We start from the raw sequence: 18848 nt of genomic DNA, 5'->3' as shown, positions 1-18848 counted from the left end.
TTTAAACGATCATTTCTGGCCAAAATACCAGTCTGTAGTCTGGAGTGGAATATTGTAATGTTTTTATCAGCTGTTTGGACTCTCATTCTGATGGCACTCATTCATTGCAGAGGAACCATTGGTGAGCAAGTGATGCTAAATTTCTCCAAAAAAACTTTAGACACAAACAGTTTCTCAAATCATGGAGCTAGTTAAGGAGAAGTTTGTGATTGTGGTAATTCTCTACTTTTTAAAAGCTGTAGCTCCTGAAGGGGAAGTTACTTTCTAAGCAACGACAGACTGTTATTTGTTTGTGGTTTCCTTTAAGCTTCCAGCGGTGCTGGTAAGACACAGCTGCTGCGTTTTTCAGTGCAACAGCTGACAGAAGACCCTTAAAGACTCATGTGCAAATGGTCAGGTTTGGGTTTGGGAAAGCAGGTGTTTGGCCTGCCAGGACAGCTCTGACTCAAGCGTTTGAAGACGGCACTTTCATTACAATATCCCTCTAAAGACCGAGGGACATTCTGACTTCTGTTTCCTAAAGCATGTATTACTCCTCACTGATGTTCCTTACAGGTGGGCCCTCAGTGTCAAAGTACAAACAGGCATTTTCTTAAACAGCTGAGGTTGCACGAAGTGATGACACAGTGTTTCTGCAATCTCCAAAGGATATTTTACATTTAATTTTGGAGAAACACCATGGTAAATGTCAATAATAAGTCATTAAAAGGTCAAGTCATGAAAAGGAGTGTTTCTATTGCTCCTTTTAAGTAGTTCTGTATACTATAGCAGTTTTAACAATTACAATGCAAAGCTACGCTCAGACCGTTTATATACAAATAATGATGATAATAATAATAATAATGAACTGCAAAAATGGTTAAGTTTGTTGTGGTCAAATATTATAAAGTTATAAAAAAAAATCAAAAATAGTAATTAAATTATTGAAATTAATTAGATTCCATTTCCAAATATTTTTAAATATTATTTTTAAAAATAATTTTATATAAAACGCTGTGTGTATGTAGTATATATTATATAAATATACAATTTTCTATAAAAATGTAAAAAATAAATATTACATAAATACATTATATTATTATTTTCTATAATTATAAAATTATTTTCTCTAAAAATATAGCTATATGTGTGTAATAAACATTTTATATTTATTTGTGTATATATATATATATATATATATATGCAATAAGTTTAACAATATGTTGTTATAATTTATGAAACATCTTGTGTATTAGTGATAAGGAAAATGATCTCACTCACATTTAAATGATTATAAAAACTTTTAAAAAGTAATTGAAAAAGTATTGAAATTTAATTTAGATTTTAATTAAATTTTAATTTATTTTTTTATATTCTAATATTTGTTTATTATAAATATATATATATATATATATATATATATATATATACACAATAGTGTGTGTATATGTATATATGTATATGTATATATATATATATATATGTATACATGTGTATATGTAAAATTTGTAATGAACATACAAATATTATATTATATATTTTTAACTATATATGTGTGTGTATGTGTGTGTGTGTGTGTGTGTGTGTGTGTTTAAAATATGGTAATATATTTACCATATAATATAATTACCTCTATAATTATCTCACTCACATTTAAATTATTATAAAAAAAAATTCAAATATTTATTTATTTTTTTATTTTTATATAAATGTAATAATAATAATAAATGTATACTGTGTGTGTGTGTACATAGTGTATATATATGTAAAATTTGTAATGAACAAATATTATATTTGGATAAATATTATATTATATATGTTTAACTATATATATATTTTTTATAATTTATGAAACATTCTTTGTATGAGTTATAGTATATATATATATATATATAGAATTACTAGTATGCCTAATATGCAATGTGTTTATATACTTTTTTTTTAATAAACATTCTGTGTATTAGTAATAAGGAAAATTATTACTAAATATTGCATTTTTTTTATTATAAGCATACATAAATATACAACTATATAAATGATTTTATATAAACATTATATAAATTATAGCTATATAACTAGTAATATATATTATATTTAGCTTGTGTACTATACTTCTAAGTTGTTTTTATAATTTATGAAAATATTCTGTTTATAAGTGGAAGAACGTTATTATAAAACTTTGCCTTTTTTTTGTGAAAAACAGATGTTCAGTGATTCCGATGCTTAGATGAAAGGACATTAGTTCTCATGCCCACTGCCAGGACCACATTTTCGTAATGGTGTTGGTCCTGTAGCTCACGTTGTGCCGTGATAGGGCACACGGAGGTGGCATGAGATGAGGAAATAAGGACCTGATTGGTTTAAATTAAACAGCCTGTGCCTAAATGCTTACCATCTGTACCTCAAAGTAGTTGGTTTTCATCATTTCTCATGGTTTCTCATGCAGACTCGAGTGCCAAATCCAAAATGATATGATCCGGTTTACTCAAATAATCCAACAAACAAACAGCAAACATAAGAGATTTTAAATGTTACCATGGCTTGGGTCTCAGTGCCTCCATGCATTTGTAAATGCCGTAATTGCTATCAGACCCACGTTCAGGGGGATCTTGACGATCCTTTTGCTGTTAATTGTTTAGCACTTCTCATGCGTTGGCGCTGAAGCGAGTCTTTTTAGGGCACATGTGGAAGCGTTCCTGGCAGCGCGTGGAAGATCGCAGCTGTAAACTAGCTTGACACTGATGCTCTGCATCCCAAAGCTGAGCTGCGCAAACTCCTATCCAACACATGTGGATGTGTTTAAACTGAGTCGTCATCAAGTTCACCGTTCTCTTTAGGATGACACAGATGGGACTTGTTTTAAAAAGTATACACGTTATGTTTTTTTATTTATGTTCATTAATTTAATAATTATTTGTGTGTGTGTTTGTGTATGTGTGCTTATGTTTTATGTTTTTTAATATATATGGGTTTCTATAATTTTTTTATATAGAAATATATGAGAGTCCAATTTTTTAATATTAAATGAAATTAATAAAAGTAATTATATACGCAATTATATATAATGGAATATTTAATGGAATTAAATTTGCAAAAGATATAAAACACACATATGTTTTATATATATATATATATATATATATATATATAGGGATTTAATTAAAATAAATAAATAAAAATAATTATAAATATATTTATATATTATAATTGTTATTTTATTTATTTATTTATTTATTTATTTTAATTGATTCCATAAAATAAAATTTTATATATATATATATATATATATATATATATAAAATTTCATACAGAATATATTAATGTTATATATAATATAATACATAATATACAATGTAACATTAAATGGAATTAAATAGCCAAAAATAGAAAACACACATATTTTATTAATCCCAGCTGTAAAATTTGCAGTGAATAACCGTAAATTGACATTCCTAGAATTCCCTGCGTTACTTTTCAAATTTTATGTTTTTTTTTTTGTTTGTTTGTTTTTAAATAACTATGTTTCTTCTTTTTTTTTTTTTTTTTTTTTGTACATTGGGGTTGTATGTTACATCTAATGTTGTTAAATGAATGTTAATTGCATTATTTCAGTTTCATGCGTGTTATCATGATGGCGTTCAGTGTTTGTGTGAATGATACTGCACCTTCTGTATATGAAGAGTTCAGATGCAAAACCAGCTAAATCCATCTGACGTTTTTCTTTAAAATGAGCATTTCTTTCTGGCTACTTTGTATAGGTTTCTAATTAAGTACTGGTATTTCTGATAGGGCTAAGGCTGGAATTTAGCAAGTTTGAAGTAAAAGTTTTTGATGGACGCATAATATGTGTCAAGAGCATTCACTCAGTATCATTATCTCATTTTTGACCAAGATGGCTTTTTGCTCAGTTTTACATTATTTGAGTGTTTTCTATCATTGTGCAATTTCCTCCTCGTTTTCAGAAATCTCTGTTTCAGCTACTGCTGAACTAAACGTGTCTTGCAAAGCGTGTCTTTTTTCATAATAATAGTTTAGCTGGAAAGTGAGTGATGCACGTTTTCATAGTCCCGTGATTTTTATGCAGTCAGACTCTGAAAAAGTCCTCTGAAACATTGGGAGGTCCGGCGCTCTGTGTGTGGTTCAGTGCATTTGTGGCACCTAGAAAACGACCGTTCCCACAGGGACAAACGGAGATCGGTTCCCAGCGTCCTCACGGGGATATGATGGCATCTGCTCTGGGTTCTGCCGGCCACTTGACTGATTGCAGAGATGAAACTGTCTAATACTTTCCAGACCAGCTAGCCATGTAAAGAAACAATGCTGGCTCTGTCGAGAGGTCATTCTTAGTCACTCTTCTGGGGGAATGTTTCGTTTCCTTAACTCCGCTGGTTTACGCTCATGTTTGGTGCGCTCACCTCACGTCCGTCATCAAATCCATCATTATTCCTCATTTAAAGAGGCTGTGTTATGCTTTGCTTCTTCTTTTCAGACTTTTCCCCCAAAGTCCACTACTCAGCGTTTGAGAAACTGTCATAATTTAGTTTTGCATGACTGTGTTTTTTTTTTTTTTTTTTTTTTTCATCTCTTTGGCTATATATTTTAATCTACCTTTAACGGAATAGTTCACCCAGAAATGTCAATTTGCTGAAAGTTTACTCATCCTCAGGCCATCCAAGATGTAGATGAGTCTGTTTCTTCATCTGAACAGATTTGGAGAAATTTAGCATTACATCTCTTGCTCACCAATGGATCCTCTGCAGTGAATGGGTGCCGTCAAAATGAGAGCCCAAACAGCTGGTAAAAACATCACAGTAATCCACAAGTAATCCACACCACTCCAATTTATCATCGGTGAGGAGAAAAGTTGCATATTTGTAAGAAAAAACAATGAATTAAACTTCAAATCAGTCATTCTTTCTAAAATATGAGTCCTCTATCTATAATGTTGCTTTTTCAAGTGAAAAATTTGTCTTCACTGAATCAGGAGAGAAATCTGCACAGCCAAGAATTGGATGACTGGAGTCATGTGGATTATTGTGATGTTATTGTCAGCTGTTTGGACTCTCACTGTGATGGCACCCATTCACTACAGAGGATCCATAGGTGAGCAAGTAATGTAATTTCTCAAAATCTCTTCCAATGAAGGAACAAGCTAAATTTTGTAATCTTGAGTACATTTTTCAGCACATTAAAATTTTGGGTGAACTCTTCCTTTAAGGCTTAAGTAAATGAGCTTCTTCTGAAGAAAAGAGGGTATGTGTATAAAAAAATATTTTAATAATAATTAGTATTGTATATCAAAAGATCTTTATTACAAGATGTGATTGTTTTTGGTCCAAAAAATATTCCTCTTCACTCCAGCTCTAATGTTTGGCTTGCCTTCTCATGTATCATTCAGTTAAACCATTTCAAATGATGATTTTGTGTGACTCACGAACAACTGTTTGTTTGTTTTTTAAGCATAAAGCCGCTAGCCTTCGTCATAGGAGTTTTAATAGCAATTCAGCCTGTGTCTTTGCAGTTTGGCTTCCCACTGTGGGATGAATGATCTCTGTCCAGGTTCACTACACAGACCTGTCCAAATAAGCACTCTGAGGCATGGAAGCTCTTAGCTCATCATGTAAAGGAATCAGAGCGTTGCTCGATGGTGCGTCACGATCTGGCTGGAAAAAGTTCCGTGGTTTACTGATTTGTAAATGTGACAGTTGCATCAGAGTTGGCTCTTTCGCTCATTGTTTGAAATGAAAAACTGAAGAGGTATGGTAAGGAATAGTTAGCAAATTTAAAAAATAAGTCATCGTTTTTTCACCTAATGCAGCTCTTTTCCAAATCCATTTGACTTTCTTCTATGGAACACAAAAAGGAGATGTGGCTGGCAGGCTCTAAATATATATATACATATACAGTTGAAGTCAAACGATTACATACACCTTGCAGAATCTGCAAAATGTTAATTATTTTACCAAAATAAGAGGGATCATACAAAACATTGGATTAAGAGCCAGGGATGTAAACTTTTGAACAGAATGAGGATGTGTACATTTTTCTTATTTTGCCTAAATATCAAATTGACTGTTTGAATCTTCTGTAACAGTTGCATATGAGTCCCTCAGTTGTCCTCCGTATGAAAAGATGGATCTCAAAATCATACAGTCATTGTTGGAAAGGGTTCGAATACACAAACATGCTGAAATACCAAAGAATTTGTGGGACCTGAATGAATTCCTGAAGAACAGAGGGCAGTTTAACTGTTCAGGACAAACAAGGGACTCATGAACAACTATTACTAAACAAAAAAACAGCTGTGGATCATTCAGGTAACAACACAGAATTAAGAATCAAGTGTATGTAAACTTTTCAACGGGGTCAATTTTATAAATATTTTTTTCTTGTAGACTATATGTAAATGTCTTTATGTGAAATATTTTATTCAAGTCAGTACTAAATAAAATAACATGCATTTGGTATGATCCCTGTTATTTTGGTAAAATAATGAACATTTTTGCAGATTCTGTAAGGTGTATGTAAACTTTTGATCTCAACTGTATCATGGAAATGTCAGTTTCATCAGTTCTAAAATGTTTCTTGGACTTCAAATTAGGTCTGATTTCTAAGTGAATTTGTTCGTTTTGTTGATTCTTTTCAATGAATCTTTCAAATAGATTCACTCATTGCTCTAAATGATTCATTAGCATGATTGAATGATTCAAAACTCCAAACTATTCATTTGAACTACTTTTGTGTTATATTCTAAAAGACTTTGAAGCCATATTAATAGCTTTGAAGGATTAGTTCACTTCCAAAATAAACATTTCCTCATAATTCACTCCAAGATGTTCATGTCTTTCTTTCTTCAGTCGAAAAGAAAGGTTTTTGAGAAAAACATTCCAGGATTTTTCTCCATATAGTGGGCTTCAATGGGGATCAGCGGTTTGAGGGTCCAAATTGCAGTAATGGTCTTATCCAGTGAAACGATCGATCATTTTCTAAAAAAAATGTTTTAAATTGATATACTTTTTAACCACAAATAATCGTCTCGTTGGAAGGGTCACGCGTGACGTAGGCAGAAATCAAACGCCCTTTACAAAAAAGGTAAATCAATGATGTCGGACGATTTTGAAGTTGGAGGGGAAAACAAGATGGAGATTTTCACACTACCTTACCTTTTTGAACCGGAGTACACAGATGAAGAACTAACCATGTGTGACCTTTCCAATGTAATGCATGAAGTGCAAGATGAGCATTTGTGGTTAAAAAGTAAATACATTTTTATTTCTTTAGAAAATGACTTATCGTTTCACTAGATAAGGCCCTTATTCCTCACCTGAGATTGTGTAGAACATTCTGAAGCTGCATTGAAAATGCATTTTGGACCTTCAACCTGTTGGCTCCCATTGAAGTCCACTATTTGGAGAAAAATCCTGGAATGCTTTCCTCAAAAACCGTAATTTCCTTTTCGACTGAAGAAAGAAATTAACATCTTTGATGACACTGGAGTGAATAAAGGATCAGGAATTTTTATTTTGGAAGTAAACTTATCCTTTAAGTGAAAAACAAACCAAATATTAAAGGAGATTTGAGCTACAGCGTAGGCGGATGTTAGGATATAACAACTGAAGTGTAATTTTTTTAGTCTGTTCCTCACACACAGCATTTGTTTGACCTCAAGAGACTTGGAAAACAGCGCACAAGTGGAATGGACTACTTTCCTGATGCTTTCATGCTTTTTTAGACCCTTTTTTGAGCTTGACAGCATCATTTCCATTCCCTAAAGAGCTGCCAGGACACCATACTAAACTTCTCTTTTAGTGTTCGGCGGCAGAAAGTAAGTCAAACATGAGGGGGAATAAATGATGACAGTATGATTTTTTTTTTTTTTTTTTTGGGGGGTTAGTCAAGACTCTTAACCGTCCATTTCTCCAAGATGATTGTTCCTAGTGTGCTAACTGACTGCATACATTACTAGAGTCGTTCACAACAGGGTCATAAGGATTTGCTTATTTGTTTCCACTCAATGTCTTTTGCTTACAGCCGTCAAGAATCATTTATAGGACAAAGCATTCGATTAGCAGTCAGTCTCAGTAGGTTGATGGCAGGAACTTCATTGTGTTCTCAGGTCTCTGTGAGGTCTGTTATCTTCAGTGCTCTTGTCTTGAAGCAGTCGCCCTTATCATTCACAGACTGGCACACGCTACAGATTAAGCCTCCGTCCCTTGTGTGTCCTGTCAGAGTTCATCTATTTGAGGATCAGAGACTCGCTGTCGCCCATTGGCTCTCATCACAGCGGTACAAGAGTTCAGGCTGAATGTTGGTGTGTTTGTCTGGGTTGGGCAGTGAAACCCTAAAGTGTGAATTGACCAAAAAAAAAATTCAGTTGCTATCTGTGCTGGATTACCACTGTGCTATACACTTTTTTTAAAATTGTCTTTTTGTGCAGCAAATGTGTGTCCAGCCCATTTAAATTAGACTTATTATGACAAATTATTATAGATCCATTTTATAATATTTTATAATATATACATAACTATTTATGCATTTAGATATATTTTTTAAATAGTTACTTATTTAGAATTTGTAGAATTTGTCCTTCATTATTTCATTATTCATTATTTAATATGTGATTTTTTTTTTTTTTTTTTTTTTTTTTTATCTATGTATCTTAATACAAAGTTATGTATATATGTATTTATTTAGCTTTCATCTTTTTAATGGTGTATTTAGCATTATTTATTTATTCATTTTATTATTTTTTAATTATATAATATTTACTTATTTAATTATTTATTTATCTGTCTATGTTTAGTTATTTGTAATTTATGTATTTGATATATAATTATATACGATTATGTAATCAAATATTAATAAATATATGATTTTAATGTATACGTAAAATAATTAATGCAAATGTATATTTTATTTGTATATAATACGTTAGCTATACGTTATATAGCTAAATCTATGTTTATATATATTTGTAAACAGATTTAACTGAATAGGGCAATGTTTAGTAATAACGTTTTAACAACAATAATACAGAATTTTTATAGATTATATAAAAACAATATATAGGTAAATTAATATATATATATATATATATATATATATATATATAATTCTGTGTTTAATTATTTATAATAGTTAAATTTAATATTATATGGAATTAATGAAAAAATATACAAAACACCTCTTAAATAACATTTTTATTACTGAAACTAAAAAAAATAAAGTTTTGATAAACAAAAAATTGTATTTAATAGAGGTGTTTCGTATATTTTCTAGAGAATTTGGTAAAACCGAAAGAAAAAAAAAAAAGAAATCTTTACTATCCTGGTAGTCATTGACATTTTTGTTGACATTTCTGTAATTATCTGTTCTAAAATATTCCTTTGGCTTAATATTAGTTCTGATTTCTGACTGAATTTGTTCAGTTGAATTGAATTTTTTTCTGTAAATCAGTCAAACTGTTTCACACATCAATCTGAATGATTGATGATTTTTAAAATATCTTTATTCAGTAAATATTGCCAGAAAGTTTTGATAATAGAAATTCTTTAGACAAAAATAGTGCAAAAGTCTGGAACTCAGTGGTGGAGTGATGTGATATACCTCCAGTAAATCACTCCCCCACAACCGCAAACTCAGAAACCAACAACTAAACCTCGCTGTCCGTGGGCAAAGTTCATTCTTAGCCAATCTCCCTTGTGTCTCCGGCCAAGATGCTTATGCTAATAGCTGATGGGCAGGTGTCTCCTCCAGGTGCCAGGTTGCACAAGGTCTTCTATTATTAATCTCGCTCTCTCTTTATTTCTCAGTTCAGGCTCGGCGTAGTGGACCTGCAGGCGGTGCCTGAGCCCACTGAAGTCATAAGGGAGCTCATTAGTCACGGCCTGGAGCAGAGCGCACGTCTACAGGCCAAAAACCAGCACCTGCTTGAGGAGAACCAGAAGCTGAGGAGAGAACAAGAACACATCACTAAAGAGTAGGTCCACACCAGATCGACACACCCCAACTCACTCACCCCAACTGTAGAAATGGATGTTTGGAATAAATGAAAATATTTGTAGAACAGAACTCTTCACTACAGACGTCAGGTTGTAAGCTAACCTGGAAGGCTAATTCAATACAGGTCCCCTCAGAAACCTCTAATGTTTTTTTTTTTTTAGAATAGCGGTTTATGATTTATGAGTAAGTTAACTTTTGTGGTTAGCATTACTCAGAGACTTTATGTTCTGGAAACGCTACATTACTCAGTCATCCCACAAATGTAAATTCTGAAATTGTTTTGTACATGAATATTATTTTACTTTACTTTTATATGCTATAAACTTTGCCACTGCTGTCAGCTGAGTGATATTTTTTTTAAGTTCTTAATTTTTTATGTAAAGAATTCTATTATATAATAATCATAATAAAAATAATAATTAGTTAATAATTATTACTGTAAATGAATAAAGATATATATTTTGTAATATTTAGTATAATTTTAATTAGTATTAGTTTTTTTAATTATGTGTGTGTGTATATATATGTGTATATATATGTGTATATATATATATATATATATATATATATAATATAAAATACAAATATAATACTAATATAAATATAATACGGTCACTGATAAATAATCATAAAATAATATTCAGTATTTACATTAATAATACTATTTTATTCAAGATAATTTAATACATTTTGTAGTGTTTATTATAAATGTAATTGCTAAATGTATACGTAAATTTGTTAATATTATATATTATAAATATAAAATATTCACATAAAAATAAATTAATATAATATTAATATTCAATAGTATCACTGTATATTAATATTTTGTAATATCTATTATAGTTTTAAATTTTATATATGTGTATTTTCATTAATATTCTATAATATAAATATACTACATATTCATATTCATATAATACATAATATTGCTGTATATTAATAAAGATAGATATTTTGTTAGTTAACTTATTATTTTCAGTAATATTGCATAATATTAATATAATACAATACAAATTCAGTACTCATTAAATAAAATATTATTATTTAATAATATTACTGTATAATAATAAAGATAAATATTTTGTAATATAATTGTAATTATTAATTTGTCTAATATAATATTATCTTTATATATATATATATATATATATATATATATATATATATATATATATATATATATATATATATTTAATAATAAACTAATATAATTAAAAATATTCATTAATTTTACTGTATATTAATCAATTAAATGATATATATATGTATATATATATAAAATATAATTTCTACTGAGAAGTAATTGGGAACGCAAACATACTGATTTTCTATTTACAGTTTTTTTTAACAAAATGCTAAAATAGCCTAGCAGTATCTATTGCATACAGTTTGCATGGCTTTAAAATCTTTAGACCTTTAGCTTTTAAAACTTTCAATCTTTCTAGTCAGGCTTTCTCAAACCAACTTTTTCATGCATACATTATCTTTTATTGTTGGATTATATTGTTGATGCTTGAAACCTTCACTAACGTCTGAGTGGACTACAACATAAAAATAAAAGTCTAAAAAATGGGGACTATGCTTTTGATTTACTTCTTTGTTTCTGGGAACATGCACGAGGTTTTTTGTGCAATGCCAAAACTAATTTCAAACAAAACGGTGTGATTACGCAAGCCAATCACCTGTTCACCATTACAACTTCCTCTTGGATTACCCTTTCCCCTCCTCATCATCTCCCATGATTCAGATTGAAGAGCATCTTGGCTGCGTTTTTTAAACGGTTACTAAGGAAGTCCAGATACACAAGATGTTGTGTATCAGTTTGATATGATGCACTAAATGTTTTGGGCTGTTTGTTTAGCTGATTTACAGCACATGACGCATTCAGGAAGAGATGACAAAGGGAATTCCAAGCCAACCTGACAAGACGCTCCTCTTTCCTTTCTTCTCTTGTTCTTCACATGCCTCAATCTTTCCTCTCTGAGAACCAGCAGCAGTGACATCAGCGGCCAGACTGTGCAGCCACACTTACAACTAACATCTTCCAAAACCAGAATTATGGGCAATTTATAAGGCTACTCAACACTGACGTCACTTTATTAGCGTGTGTGTGTATTTTGTAAACAGCTACCACAGGTGTTCAGTTCAGTATGCTCTTAAGGTTTTCCGTATATTAAGTAATTGAGTGTTTATCCACTTATAAAACCACAAAAACTTCTCAGTAATACAACCACTTTTATAACATAACATGACATTTCCACTCTTGTCAACACGATCTGATGTCTATATTACCAAGGAAACTGGGTGGCCTGAGTATTTGGGTGTGTCTCATTGGTCTGTCTCCACAGGATGGAAAGGTACGTCCACGGGAAGGAGACGTTGGAGAGAGATCTGTACAGCCGATTTGTGCTGGTCCTAAATGAGAAGAAGGCCAAACTCAGAGACCTGCAGAAGAGGGTCAAAGAGCTGGAGGAATCTGTTGAAAAGAATCGACTTAGGTAAAGATTTGTGGCATGATATAAGCTCACATGATCGTAAGCATTTTTCAGTTCAACATTTCTCTTATGAAATGCCCATTTCATTAGGTAATCCCGTGATGATGATACATTCATGATTATCACTTCTAGTTTTGTGTTGAGCACATTTTCCTGTCTGTGCTTATACTTAGACATTTTAGGGGAAAGCAAAACTTAAAGCGACAGCAACAAGCTCTGTCCTAGTTGACGACTGTGGCATGATGAAAAACTTAAAATGTTTAGGTACAAACCCAAAAAAGTGCAGTCCATCACCCTTTAAGACTCTTATAGGTGTCTTATTTCTGGGCCACTTACGGCACCCGAATATGATTAATTTCAAACAATCCAGCAAATAGTTATATGTATATGTACACTATCATTCAAAAGTTGATGTTTGGTAACATGCACTATCAGTCAAAAGTTTTTGAACAGTAAGATTTTTAAGTTTTGGTTTTTTTTTAACAAGTCTCTTCTGCTCACCAAGCCTGCATTTATTTGATCCAAAATACAGCAAAAGCTGTACAATTTTGAAATATTTTTACTATTTAAAATAACTGTTTTCTATTTGAATATGTTTTAAAATGTAATTTATTTCTGTGATTTCAAAGCTGAATTTTTAGCATCATTACTCCAGTCACATGATCCTTTAGAAATCATTCTAATATTCTGATTTGCTGCTCAAAAAAAAAAAAAACGTAACATAACATAACATTTATTATTAGTATTTTTTATGTTGAAAACAGCAGAGTAGATTTTTTTTCAGGAAAGGCGCTATACAAATAAAACGTATTATTATTATTATTATTATTCTTTGATGAACAGAAGGTTCAGAAGAACAGCATTTATCGGAAAAAAAAATCTTTCATAACATTAGAAATGTCCTTATCATCACTTTTTTGATGCTCCCTTCTCCTTTCTGAAGGATCATGTGACACTGAAGACTGGTGTAATGATGCTGAAAATCCAGCTTTGCATCACATGAATAAATTACATTTTAAAATGTATTCACATTTTTATTTGAATTTTATTTGAATAATTACATTTATTTAGTGTAATTGTAAAGGGGATTTTTTTTTTTTTATCTCCAATCAGAGACTTGGGCATCAGAAGGGGCATTTTGTGCCTTTTTATTTAGTTTCTAACCCTGGTTTAACCCTGGCTTTAGTTTCTAAGCCTGTTTTGCATCTAACCAGATATGTGAATTTGTTTAGTTTAATTGTCAAGAGACATTTTTTTGCCTCTTTATCTTAAATTAGAAGGGTATTTTTGTCTATTTTGGTGCCATTTTTGCCCACAAACCCCCATTAGTTTCTAACCCTGGTTAACATGTGAACATCTCTATGACGTCACAAAAACTGTTATTACAAATTTGGAGCAGGAAAATCAGTAATTCCAGAAATGTTGAGAGTCTGTGGTATGTTTTCTCATATACCTTGTTAGCATGTTGTGCGTACTGTATTCTCTTGGTAGGAAAAAGGCAGATAATGACAACAACGAAACAATGGAGACTGCAGCAGAAAAGAGTCCTGGAGAAGAGAGTGATTATGGAGGCAGTACAGAAGATGAACAGGAGGCTGAACCCAGACAGCCTGACTCGAAGCCTCTTACACAAGGTTAGTCTTCTAAAATTACCCAGAAATTAAAATTTAGTCATTATGTCTTTCCAAACCTTTTTTCCAATGCATCCACAAACAAAAAAATATAAAGCATAAACTGTAGGTAAGGATGTCATTTTCAGGTTGCCATTTTTCAGTGAACTACTCCTTTAAAGTTTCCAGAGAGCCACAATTTGATATGCAAGGACATAAACTTTTTTGGTTTTTGGCTTTTTGTTTAAATGCAAATTACTGCTGAAACTTTCTCAGACTACTTTGAACAAAGTCTCTGATTTAGTTTGTGTGGATTTGTGGATTAATAATTGCTCCATGATATTGTGTTCTTTGGACACAGTTACGTGTTAGCAAAGTTTGAAGTCAAAGTCGATGAGCCTGCAACTGAATTTGTGCCTAGAACATCAAACGAAACTCATATTTTAATATAGTTTAGCAGAGTATAGTGAATTAAGCGGAATTTCTTCCCAGAAATGCAGGTTGATGAATGACAGCACGATGCTGATTTGATCTACAGTGACTCTGGCGAGCAGATGAAAGCTTAGCATCTTGACGTAGGGCCGGACAGAATGACAGTGATAGAAATCAACATGCAATGATAGAAATCATGGAATAATTCCACGGTATGATTTGAGAAAGAGCTAGGTCTACATCTATAATTGATCCAATAATGTTGAATCCAACTTTTGGAGTTGTGTATATAAAATATTTTACAATTGGCTTTTATGATGTTAGCATAACGTTGAAAGTCTCTCGTGTTATACAACGTGAAGCAGCTGTTATCAGTTTTATTCATTTGTAAATAATCTTATCTTTGGTTTGCATCAGCGTCAAAAAATGTTTTCTGTTAAAGGACAATATTCGCCCCCAGAACTGATTTCAGGTGGCATTTTTCCCTTTGTAAGGGCTGTTTTTATAATTAGTAAATATTAAATATCTGTGTTTCTTTAATGTCAGATACTTAAATTTATGTAGTTTAATTGTGATAGGGCATTTTTGAGGGCCATTTTTGTCCATTTTGGTGGCATTTTTGCCCCCAAACCCCCATTAGTTTGTAATTCTAACATTAGTTTCTAACCTTGGTTTGCGTCCAATCAGATTTTTTTTTAGGTTAATTGTGAAGGGGCATTTTTTTGCCCCTTTATCCTAAGTTTGATTGGCATTTTTATCCATTTTGGAGGCGGTTTTGCCCCAAAACCCCCATTAGTTTCTAATCCTGGCATTAGTTTTCAACCCTGGTTTGCATCCAATCAGAAATGTAAATTTGTTTAGATTAATTGTGAATGGGCATTTTTTGCCCTTTTATCTTAAATTTGAGGGCCATTTTTGTCCAATTATGTGGCATTTTTACGCCCAAACCCCCATTAGTTTCTAACCCTGGTTTGCATCAGATACTTAAATTTATTTAGTTTAATTATAAAGGGGCTTTTTTTTTTGTCCCTTTATCTTAAATTTTGGAGCATTTTTGCCCCAAACTCCAATTAGTTTCTAACCCTGGTTTAACCCTGGCTTTAGTTTCTAAGCCTGGTTTGCATCCAACCAGATGCGTAAATTTATTTAGTTTAACTGTGAAGGAGAATTTTTTTCCCCCTTTATCTTAAATTTGAGGGGCATTTTTATCCATTTTGGTGGCATTTTTGCCCCGAACCCCCATTAGTTTCTAATCCTGATGTAACCTTGGTATTAGTTTTATAACACTGGTTTGCATCTAACCAGATACTCAAATTTATTTAGTTTAATTGTTAAGGGGCATTTTGTTTTTGCCTCTTTATTTTAAATTAGAGGGGTATTTTTGTCCATTTTGGTAGCATTTTTGCCCCCAAACCCCCATCAGTTTCTAACCCTGGTTTAACCCTGGCTTTGGCTTCTAACCCTGGCTTTAGTTTCTAACACTGGTTTGCATCCAACCAGCTACTTAAATTTATTTAGTTGAAATGTTAAGGGGCGTTTTTTGCTTTATTTTAAATTAGAAGGGCATTTTGCCTCCAAACCCCCATTAGTTTCTAACCCTGGCTTTAGCTTCTAACCCTGGTTTGCATCCAAGCAGATACTTACATTTATTTAGTTTAATTGTGAAGGGGCATTTTTTTGCCCCAAACCCCCATTAGCTTCTAACCCTGGTTTGCATTCATCATATAGGAAAAAAATAAAGAAATAAATAAAATTGATGTATTTTTCATTTGTGAAGTATTTAGTTTACTGGATCATCCATAATAGGCATTGCTGCATGGTTAAATAATCGTTCTTGTTAAAAATAGCTATGCCTTGCATAACACTACTTACATTGTAGTATTTCTACCATTAGATCACAAATAAACTGCACAGAACAGCAGCAACTTGTAGTTTTCATTGCGTCAATGAGAGTGATGACATCACTGTAGGTATTCGCGCTCTTGTCCAGCACATTAAACCCCTGAGACAGATCTGAGACGGCCTAAAGGTAGTTCATTCCCTCAGCTTTTCCCTGCGTCGTCCATCATCACTTATGACGGCATCTCCTAGACAAGTTGTTCCTTGGCAACACCGTCTGCTTTTGATCGGTTTCGACATCGGGCTACTCCAATTTGGGGGCTCAGTCGGGCTGTTGAGTCAGAGTTTTGAGGCACAGAAAGGGAAATGAGGTGGAGTCACACACGATTTAGTCTGCGGGTTGCTCAATTTCTCTGCTTTTCCCCTTGTGTAAACCCTGCAGAGTAAAGTGAAAAGACTCCCCCCTCTACAGTCTTGTGACCCTGTAAACAGTATGAATTGTAATGTATGGTTGCTAGGTGTGTGTCACATTTTGGCTTCAATTATTGTCCTGTTCTTTCCTTCCTCAAAGTGTGATTCAGTGGTTTATGTTCCAGAGCGTGTGCATGGTTGTTTTTGTATTTAAAGAGTTAAAGTTTTTTCCTTATAAAGCTATAAAGCTTACCATAAGGGTACAGTACATGAAGCATAATTGAAAGAGTCTTTAATGTGGTCATGATGTTTGTTGCATCAACAGACCAACGTGAGACAAACCCACCCAGTTTCATAGTATTATCTGTCCAGTGTAAATTAAACTGTAAACAACTGTCAGAAACAATCACAGAAACATGTCTGGCAATGCAATAGTCCTTTAAAGAACAAGTACTATTGGATTCTTTGCAATCTTGAACAGTTTCCCACTGTGCCACAATGACATATCACACCAGACAGATGTACTCCTGCTGGGTTTTATTGCAGTCGCGCTGCATGTACGTCGTTTAATGTTGATGCTCAACATGCTTTTAATGCATCTGTGATGATGTGATGCGTTGTGTTAGCGAAGTCACTTCTTGGCCGGCTGCCTGAACGCTGGCTGTGAGAACCTCCGTTAATCCTGTTCAGAGCTATTATATATGCAAATAATCACAAATAATAACATTCACAGATAATAACTCATCTTGACTGAAATCATGAAATTAGCAACAGATGGCTATGTAGCTCATATTTAGAAATGGCAATAAATGCTCAGGTTGGCTGAATATTTCTGCTTTAAATGAAATGTGTTAATCTTCCCTAAATTATTGGCAGAATAATTTAGTTAATGATTATTATTAATTTTTTCCCTCAGTAATAGCTAAGTGTTCAAATAATAATAATAATAATAATAATAATAATAATTATTATTATTATTATTATCATTATTTATTATTATTATTAATATTGTTATCATTAGTATTTAAATACATGTAATTAAATAATAATTATTATTACTATTATAATTATTGTAATAATTACTTTTAATGAATTAATTTTAATAATTTGTTATTATTATTATTTATAATGAAGTATATGAATATTTTTATGCATGGTATATTATATAATAATATACATGTAATATTAAATTATTATTTTATTATTATTTTAATATTTTTATACATGTAGTATTATATTTATATTGTTTTATATTGTATATTAATATAGAATATAAAAAATAATATTTGGTCACAGTGTGTTCAGGATTGATCTGCCTAAGATGAATTTAAAATGTTTAATTTTTCCAAAAACAGTACATTTGTTTAATATTTCGTCTGTTTGCTGCACATTGTTATTTCTGCACATCATAATGTATTAAAATGTTATTGTATTAAATTAATCTCATCTAAAGTATTGCCAAAATAATTAGTTACTGATTATTGTTTTTTTTTAAGTTAGTGATAGCTAAGAATGTATTTAAATAATAATAATTACTATTAATTAAATACATGTAATCACATAATAATAATAATAATAATAATAATAATAATAATAATAATTTATTATTATTATTATTATTATTTAAATACATGTAATAAAACAATAATAATAATTATCATTTATAAAGAAATATATTAATATCTTTATACATGTAGTATTATATTTATATTGTTTTATATTAATGTTAATATAGAATATAAAAATAATATTCAGTCATAGTATGTTCACGATTGCTCTGCCTGAGATTAATTTAAAATGTTTAATTTTTCCAAAAAGAGTACATTTGTTTAATAGTTGGTCTGTTTGATGCACATTGTTATTTCTGCACATTAAAATATTATTTCTTTTTTTATTTTTTATAAATTAGTGATTTAGAATTTATTATTATTATTATTATTATTATTATTATTGTTATTATTGTTGTTATTATTATTATTATTATTATTATTATTATTATTATATAAATACATGTAATAAAACAATAATAAATATTATTGATAATGAAATATGTTAATATCTTTATACGTGTAGTATT

At 31.3% G+C, this 18848-nt stretch overlaps 1 protein-coding gene across 3 annotated transcripts in view; it reads left to right on the top strand.

The window, feature by feature from the left end:
• The window catches only part of xrcc4 (X-ray repair complementing defective repair in Chinese hamster cells 4), a 47681-nt gene that overhangs the window by 11978 nt on the left and 16855 nt on the right, over positions 1-18848 (top strand). For all 3 annotated transcript variants that reach the window (XM_051121438.1, XM_051121439.1, XM_051121440.1), the window contains exons 4-6: positions 9792-9958; positions 12333-12482; positions 13971-14113. In XM_051121438.1, coding sequence (XP_050977395.1) covers positions 9792-9958; positions 12333-12482; positions 13971-14113 — 460 coding nt within the window. The remainder of the gene's footprint in view (positions 1-9791; positions 9959-12332; positions 12483-13970; positions 14114-18848) is intronic.

Source organism: Labeo rohita, chromosome 10 (assembly GCF_022985175.1).
Source record: "Labeo rohita strain BAU-BD-2019 chromosome 10, IGBB_LRoh.1.0, whole genome shotgun sequence".
In the NCBI taxonomy this organism is placed as follows: Eukaryota; Metazoa; Chordata; class Actinopteri; order Cypriniformes; family Cyprinidae; genus Labeo; species Labeo rohita.
This window is presented reverse-complemented; position numbering and strand designations above follow the sequence as displayed.